The following is an 8,055-nucleotide window of genomic DNA, read 5'->3' on the forward strand; positions in this document are numbered from 1 at the left end:
GAAAAAACTGCTTCGGGATAGTTTTATAATTTTATAATATATAGAGTTGAGCTGAAGGAAGCAAGTTTAATTAAAAATTTACTTCAGAAGATATTAAGGGCGAAAAAAATTTGAAACGACACCAATGGCGGTCAAAGTTAGCGAAATTTAATAATCACACCCTGTAGAGGTGAGGTTTCATTTTAACCCCTTGAAACACTAATGAATATTCTAAAGGGATCACTTAGTTACCAAATATGATCGAAAAATGCGTGAAACTATAGGTATAATTGCAATTAAGGTCTAATTTTAGAACGATTTCCAATTCGAATTTATTAAAAATACGGGAAAACCACAATATCACCATTTTTTACATGTAGTTTTTCATGAAATAAGGCATATTTGTATAATTTCTAAAATAAAATTTGTTGTTTCCTTTGATGTGCATGAATTTCTTGATATGTTGGGTCAAATTTTAGTTACCTTGACCTTTGACCTACGGAGTTTGTCAACGTGGTAAAGTTGTTGGGCGTTTAATGTAAATCATTTTGGACACCTTATTCCTCGAAATAGATTTTTATTCCGACTATTTACAAAATTCCTGTAGAAAAATAAGCTTCGTAACAATTGTCCCTAAAAAGTAGGCAATTTTTTAGGGTCCACTAGGCAAACCACCTCTACCGAATTCCATCAAATTCCGAGACCCTTATGCCAACAGCGGACCCACGTAGTTTAGATCCTGCCAAATAATTTGGGGCGTCGGACAAGGGGAGAGGGGGGAGGGAATTCCTTTTAAGTTTAGTGCCACAGTCCGTTAAGCCAAATGAAATATTAATGCGCTTCAAATTAGTTTCTTAACAAACCAAAATTTAATTTTTCGAAAACAGCTTGCTTTACTTACAACTCAGACAGATGGTTTCCAATTGAGGCGCAGTATCTACAATTCCAGCAGTAATCTAGAGATTTTCTCCATATACTGATAAGATAATATGATATATTTACATTACATTTTATTCTAATTATACTCTAACATTTCATTCACCTAAAAACCGAGCCAAATAAAACAGGTTTTATAAAGAAAAAATTTGCCTTCGCTTTTTTTATTTGTGATTTTTTGTTATCTGACCGTGCTGAAAGTGAATAATCCACTCAAGGCTGCGCCTAACTGCAATCGATTTTAGCGAGTCAGCCGCGAGATGGCACTTTCGCTTTGGCCAAACTGATTGACGGACACGGCACAGACTTTGGGCTTAGTGCAGCAATAAGTGGATTGCAGTGCTTGCGTGCGGCGCCGGTAGCAGCGAGCATGTCCCAACTCGACGTGCAGATGAAAGGGTGGGTCAGCACCTACGGAGGGATCCTCCTCTTCCTCTTCGTACTTTTCCAGCTGACAAAGGGTTTTCTCAGAAGATACCGAGACAAGTGAGTGTGTCACTCAAACAGTCGCATATATTTTCATTAATTTGGGAAATGTATAATTAAAAAGATTATTTGCGAAAGGAGAATCCCAGTTCTCCGAGCTGTACAATGTGCCTGCTGGGCCGACCAAGGCGAAGCTGTTCGAATCAATGCAAGACGTTCAGTCGGCCGACTGGAGTTTAAAGAATAAAGGTCTTATCAGGATACTCGAAATCGGATGTGGAAATGGTGAGCCAAAGCACACATACGCGCGAAGGTCACAACTCTCGTTTCAGGGGCCAATTTGAAATATTTCCCGAAGAGTGCTCGATTGGTGATGGTCGACAGGAACGAATTTTACCGTCCGTTACTCGATGAAAATTTGAAAAAATTCCCGCATCTGCACTTGGAAAAGGTGGTGTACTGCTCCGCAGAGGACATGCGGCAAATCGCCTCGGACAGCGTCGACGTGGTCGTGTCCACGATCGTTTTGTGCTCCATCGACCACGTGTCAGCCGTGTTGTCCGAAATTAAAAGGGTTTTGGCACCTGTAGAGAAACGCGCGCGACAGTACTGAGTCGGAAAATCTCTAAATCTGGAAATTCTAGGGCGGAAAGTTTTACTTCTTGGAGCACGTGATGGCTAACGAAGGGACGACGCTGTGCACCGTCCAAAAATTGCTATCTGTGTCAAGGTAATGCAGCATTAAATTTGTTTTTAATTATTGCAACTTAACGGCTTGTTGCAGAATTTGGCCCGCGCTGTGTGGCAACGGCTGCAGACTCGATAAGCGCACCGACGTATTCATCAAGGAAGCCGGATTTTCGGAAATCAGCATCAACCGCTTGGATATTTACACGGATAAAATGGTGGTTTTCAAACTGATCAAACACCACATTGCCGGAGTCGCAACCAAATGAGGACAAATTTTGACTTTATTTAATTTTTAATTAAAAAATGGATATTTATGTTGGATTATTCAATTGCATCACATGTGTGCAAACTCAAAATCCCAGGAGAGATAAGCGGAGTCCTAAAAGTCGATTATTTAGTGTCCACTTGTCTTGCAGCTAAAAAGATATTATTATCGATTTGTAATCGCAGAACCACATTAAAACAGATTTAATTGCGAACGACAGCAAATAAATCGGTTAAAACTTTTGCTTGACGCCGATTGGCTGACGCAACGCGCATGTCAGCTGCTCCCGCGTGATTTACTGCACAGTGGGCTGTTGCCAGGCAACCGAGAGAGTTGCTGACATGCGCGTTGCGTTCAGCCAATCAGCATCAAGTATTTCTTTTAGCAAATAATTTTTGCTGCTTTCTTCCAATCCTCACAATTACATTTTAAATAATATGTTTTCGTGATTATAATCAACAGACCAACTCTTTAGCTGTAAAAGTAGACACCTAGCAATTAAATTTACGGGGGCTTTTAAAACAACATTTTTGGAATCAATTTACGACTGCCAACTGCACTGAAAATCCTGATTATTTTTGTTAGACTTAGTAATAAACGTGTAGCAGGACAAATAAAATGTGATTTAACTTTTTAACTTTCAATTTATTTTGTTCCTAAAGTAAAATATCTTTCGCAGATACAGCCAAGAGCAAGCTTATTATCGTGGCATTCACAGAGCTTCATTATATTTTAAAATCTATCACTGAAACAACCAACTGCTTCCGATTTTTAATCCAATTGTAAACCACATTCAAACTTGTAACATGCAAATTGTGAACTACCAAGGCAACGTTTTGATAAACTTTGGATTAAGCTCAAGATGGCATTTAGGACTTTTATGCAACCAATCATTTTGAACTTTGAACACTTCTTAAAACTACTATCAATTTAAGTCCGAGATGCAATCTCTTCCAAATAAGTAGGACCTTTCCTGTGCTTATGCAAAACTCCACTTAAGAACTATTGGCTGACTGATATAATAATAATACATTATTAAAATCTCTCAATAAAATTAAGCGTTAAAACTGCGACTGAAGCTTTGGGAAAAATGCATTGAGGGTCGAAGCAACCCATGAAAATACCCACGACCCCTCCCAACAGTCTAAAAAAATACCATTTCGGCTTCAATGCCTACTCGGTCCACCTGTTGAGGCACTTGCGGTTGGTGCACACGTAGTACAGCCTCATTTCGTCCTCAGCCCTCCTGGTTTGCGCCTGGAAGAAGACCGACTCGGTGTGCATGCACTTGGGACAAGGGTGGTCCTCGGTGCGAGGCAGGGTCGGGTCGGACACCACGTCCGGGTTGATGTGTTTGATTTCGTCAATGTCGTGCGTCAGCTTGTTGACGTAGATGCAGCTGCGTGCGGCCAGTTGCTTGTACTCGCAGTTGCGGCAAGCGTACAACAGCACCTGCATGCAAACAGAATTTTAGTAAATGAACCGGCTGCACACGCGGCCATTCTGACCTTGTTTTCCTTGTCCTCTCGCGGGTAGAGCATGTTGTTGCACTCTGGACAGAAGATGATGCCGACGTACGCCGGCCCGTCGTCTTTGTCGTAGCTGGTGGTGAAACCGGATGTTGACGGTTTCCGACTCATTTCCACGAATGAAATCCGACCCACCACGAGTGCAACAAGAGGAACGCCGCTGGAGGTCGGCCGGCGGAACCTGAGCGTTCAAGTGTTCGCGTGCGTGCGTAGCTTTGAGCTTTGAATCTTCCCGCCAGGAGGTGTCGCAGCACCGGCAGCTGATTTTCACAAGGGGAAAGTAAAGAAAGGAGTTTGAGATTTCATACCGCAATCAGTCGATTTTCCTGAATAATTCCTCGCTTGACAAAGATTTTGCAAAAATTCAATATTAAAAAATAACTTAAAATAAATTTCGATACATAATATCACGTTAGTAGCGAATTCTTGTTAAATACCCTAGCTTCGATGTAAACACCCCAGGCTATTTGTTTACGTTTTGTTTTATCATAATAAATCTTCCTTCGTTTCCATTCCATTAAAAATGCAGGAGCACATCTGCTGAATCGCAGACTTTCTCCGGCCGTCTTGCCACCACAGCTTCGCATTATGATCAGACAATAATTTTGAAGAAAGAAGACAAACATGATTCCTAATAGGGGATCTTCTCCTTTCTCAAAAATTGGATACTTGCCACTCAACGAAAAGGATGTGGGAAGGGAAAAATCACCAAGTATTATTTTCTGTACAGTGCCATTCGAACGCTTGGCTAAAGTCACTGTCGCCTTGCCTCTTGTGGCATTTATTTTTTGCATTGTCTGGTCTATACTATTTAATTTTGACACAACCGTCTCCACGCACTGCAAGGTATGGTGCTGCCACTTTTTTATTATTCAATGACGCATCATAATTTTTTCAGGTTACAAATTGGCTACCCTCCATATCTGCCGCAATCGGCAACGAAAGTCCGCAACGAGAAGTCTGGAAATTATTAATTGCACTGCACGCTCCAACGAGGTTCCTTGTAGTGTGGATGTACATTGAGTACTTTTGGAAGGTGCTCCGAAGCGAAATCCTTTGGCTGGCAGGAATCACTTGCCTTCTGAATGTGATTGAAAATCTGGCCTTGTTGGGTTTGACGTTCTTCACCTCGGCAGACCACTATCGTAAGCGGTTTTTTTTTGTACCAGAGGTAAAAATTACTGGCAACTAAAAATTTCAGCTATCCACGAAAAATGCTTCATTACATTCATCGCGACGTCCGAGCTGTACATGTTGCTCAGCAGTTTCCTGCTGTCAAGGAGACGGGCCAGGATAGCCAACAACGTCGAAAGCAGATCGCTGCGCCTCAAAGTGAAGTTGCTCACAGTGAACGCAGTTTCCTTCATTATCGCTGGCTACTTTTTCGTCCGCCACAACAACTATTGTGAACCTTACAGTAATCAACTTGATTTTTAAATCAATTTCACCATTCTAATCGACCGCATTGCAGTGTACACCCTCTTCTCGTTTTTCGAGTATATCGTTGTGATCACGAATATGGGATATCACATGACTGCCTCCTACGATTTGTTTGATCGAGTTCTCCACGTCGGATGCCCCACCCACGTTACTTGACAAAGACAATAACAATGCACCGCCAATCAGTGTAAGATGCACTACTTCCTCATCTCTGAGTGATGAATCATATTTTTGTTATATACACTACTTTTGTTACAAAATGAAGGACTATATTGAAAAGAACCTGACTTAATTTATTTAAAAAGATCACTTAAGCTTGGTGCTGGTTACAACGTTAAACAACTCTTAGTTTGACTCCTAGCAATCTGGTAGCTTCACTTCCAATGTCTTCGTGAACTCTGTTCACCTCCGTTTTGGTTAACGTCTTCTGCATGTGTCGATACACAATTCTGTAGCAGTGGCTAGTCAACTTGGTCTTGGGATGGTTGAATTCGTCAATCAAGGTAACCTAGAGCAATTTAAAAATTTATCTTCATCTGGGTGTTTCCATCACTGATTTTATTTCAACCTTTTGATTTTAGGGTATGTTATTGTGCTATAGAGGCGTTTGAAAATAGGTCAAATTACTAATTTGGTATATTCTTAAAAAATTATGAAAATATCCAAGTTGTTGACCATCTAATTAGGCATCTTTTGACACAAAGTTCGATTTTGTAGCTTCATTAGAAATAATTAGAACTTGAGATAATTATTATCAATTTTGCCCACTTCGAGAGGCTGATTTTCCCCAGATTCCTCCCTGATTTTCCACAAAAACGGCTCAAGGTTGCAAAAAAAATGCATTTTTTTCAATTTTTACTAGTTTCTTGCAGTCAATGTTTGCACCTCAGTTTTCAATAATTTTCTAATTATTTGCTCATTACCTTGACTTGAAAAATTATTAGAGACATTTTTGGAGGAAATTGAGGCTGCAATTTTCAGGAAAAAATCTGCACAGTAGAGAAAATTTTGACCACTCCCACCGCAAAGGTTAGATTTTCACAGGGGAAAATGGAAATATTAATTTGTTACATTTCATGCACAAGAAATTGGTATAAATCGAGTGGTAAAAACCAGTGGTGAAAAAACAGGGTGGTAAACGTGTTAACATTTTTCCGTTAAACTTGGTGATTTTGACGCCTCCAACACCAACTGGAAATTGCAAATCTCTGGAGGATATTTAAATTGAAATAAAACTGACCTGCTCAATGACGTCTCCTCCAACTTGTCTGACAAGATCATAAAAATCATTTGGAGAAAATGCTGTTCCTTCAGGAAGCCAGAAACTCATGTCGTTTGTGCACTGGGGAAATACACTGATGGTCTGCAAAAGTACAAGACTTGTTAAAAGAGACAATCAGAGAGTTACACACAATTAAATACTTTGTAGGTAACTGCAGAGGTAGGAGTTGCCTTTCTGAATTGATTCAAAAAGCCTGTGTCCTGGCTCCAAAAAAGTCTGATGTCAGGGATTTGGTAGAGGCGCATGGCAAGTCTCTCGAGACCGATACCAAAAGCCCAGCCAACCTTGTCAGTAATTCCACCTGGAATATCTTCAGTTACACCTCCCATGAAATCCCTTTAAAACTCTTACAATTTGCTAATATTTCCTGCTTCATGACTCCACAGCCCAAAAGCTCCAGCCAGTTTCCATTGTAAAGAACCTCCAGTTCAAAAGACGGGTGCGTGAACGGAAAAACCGACTCGACCCATCGGATTTCAGCATCTGGAGAAACATTTTTTGCAAATTTATTATTTTAAACCTCATATATCATACCTTCACCAAAGAGATTTCTTGCCAGTTTCTCCAGGCAAGCCTTCAGCTCTGCTTGTAGAAACAAAGCAGTATCTAAAGTATGAACTTCCTGCTTCTCTGCTGTTTTATCTCCATTCTCAAAAAGACTGATTCCAGAAATATCTTCTTGTTTGTAGATCTAATTAAGTAACCAACTTTATTTTGAATGTTATTAAAATGTTTAATTAAACACACCTCGTGTTTGGAGTACAATCTGGCTGCATCAAGTTGGTGGAAGACAGGATAGTGACTGGAGTCGATTTCGTCCCTTCGATAAACATCTCCGACGGTCAAATAACTATCAATTCCAGACTTGATTAGCTCTACTTGGTGGGCAGTTGTGTGAGCTCTGAGCAAGTGGGCTGAGTCGATGTAGTAGCAATCACTTTTTAACCGGCTTATGTGATTTTTTGGGATGAGGAGACTGTCAAAATTTTGCTCCACCGTAACCACAGGACTGAGCCGGTCGAAGACTGAAAATATCGGGTTGCCCGTTCTTCCTATGTACTGCGAGTAAAAATGGTTCACGATTCTATTCTTCAGTAAGCCTAACGGGTGCTTTTCTTGCAAATGAAGATTCCTTCCGATGTGAGACAAAATTTTAGGCGTAACATTGGTCCACTCGTCACGCTGGTACTTCTTGCCGCACACGTCGATCGTTTCCTTCTCATGTATGGCTACGCTGAATTTCCTCCTTTGGTACTTCACGGGAAATCTTCTCGATATAGAAAAGCAAGCTAAAAGTCGTTTTTCTAGCATTTTTGCAAAGTGCCCAAAGTGGAAACTGGAAAACACTCAATGCGAATGTTCAAACAGCTGATAATGTTGTGGTAGAAGAGTAAAAGTGGGCGTTGACAGGGGAGCGAGATCAGGAGTTAAGAGATTGTAGTATTTTAACGTCCTTAATCAATATCAAATTTTAGTTTTAACTGAAATTTAAAAATTTTGATAATTTT

The 8,055-nt window shown here is 40.4% G+C and overlaps 4 protein-coding genes across 4 annotated transcripts; 2 read left to right on the forward strand and 2 right to left on the reverse strand.

Annotated features, from left to right (window-relative positions):
* Positions 1 to 876: 876 nt before the first annotated feature.
* LOC135948613 (thiol S-methyltransferase TMT1A-like) lies at positions 877 to 2,933 on the forward strand. Its single transcript, XM_065497972.1, has 6 exons — positions 877 to 930; positions 1,161 to 1,401; positions 1,466 to 1,626; positions 1,674 to 1,927; positions 1,986 to 2,071; positions 2,126 to 2,933. Exons 2-6 carry the CDS (start codon positions 1,286 to 1,288, stop codon positions 2,295 to 2,297), a joined length of 789 nt encoding a protein of 262 aa, XP_065354044.1. The 5' UTR covers positions 877 to 930; positions 1,161 to 1,285; the 3' UTR covers positions 2,298 to 2,933.
* RpII15 (RNA polymerase II subunit RpII15) lies at positions 2,921 to 4,048 on the reverse strand. The gene is made up of 2 exons (XM_065497971.1): positions 3,805 to 4,048; positions 2,921 to 3,748 (listed from the first exon to the last, which is right to left on the reverse strand). Exons 1-2 carry the CDS (start codon positions 3,934 to 3,936, stop codon positions 3,470 to 3,472), a joined length of 411 nt encoding a protein of 136 aa, XP_065354043.1. The 5' UTR covers positions 3,937 to 4,048; the 3' UTR covers positions 2,921 to 3,469.
* A 244-nt stretch (positions 4,049 to 4,292) lies between these two features.
* On the forward strand, positions 4,293 to 5,547 carry PGAP2 (Post-GPI attachment to proteins 2). Its single transcript, XM_065497969.1, has 4 exons — positions 4,293 to 4,671; positions 4,724 to 4,970; positions 5,027 to 5,242; positions 5,297 to 5,547. Exons 1-4 carry the CDS (start codon positions 4,450 to 4,452, stop codon positions 5,419 to 5,421), a joined length of 810 nt encoding a protein of 269 aa, XP_065354041.1. The 5' UTR covers positions 4,293 to 4,449; the 3' UTR covers positions 5,422 to 5,547.
* PheRS-m (Phenylalanyl-tRNA synthetase, mitochondrial) lies at positions 5,538 to 7,911 on the reverse strand. The gene is made up of 6 exons (XM_065497963.1): positions 7,295 to 7,911; positions 7,082 to 7,238; positions 6,899 to 7,030; positions 6,688 to 6,848; positions 6,506 to 6,628; positions 5,538 to 5,773 (listed from the first exon to the last, which is right to left on the reverse strand). Exons 1-6 carry the CDS (start codon positions 7,856 to 7,858, stop codon positions 5,600 to 5,602), a joined length of 1,311 nt encoding a protein of 436 aa, XP_065354035.1. The 5' UTR covers positions 7,859 to 7,911; the 3' UTR covers positions 5,538 to 5,599.
* Positions 7,912 to 8,055: the final 144 nt, after the last annotated feature.

The sequence above is a fragment of the Cloeon dipterum genome, chromosome 1 (genome assembly GCF_949628265.1).
Source record: "Cloeon dipterum chromosome 1, ieCloDipt1.1, whole genome shotgun sequence".
Classification (NCBI taxonomy): domain Eukaryota; kingdom Metazoa; phylum Arthropoda; class Insecta; order Ephemeroptera; family Baetidae; genus Cloeon; species Cloeon dipterum.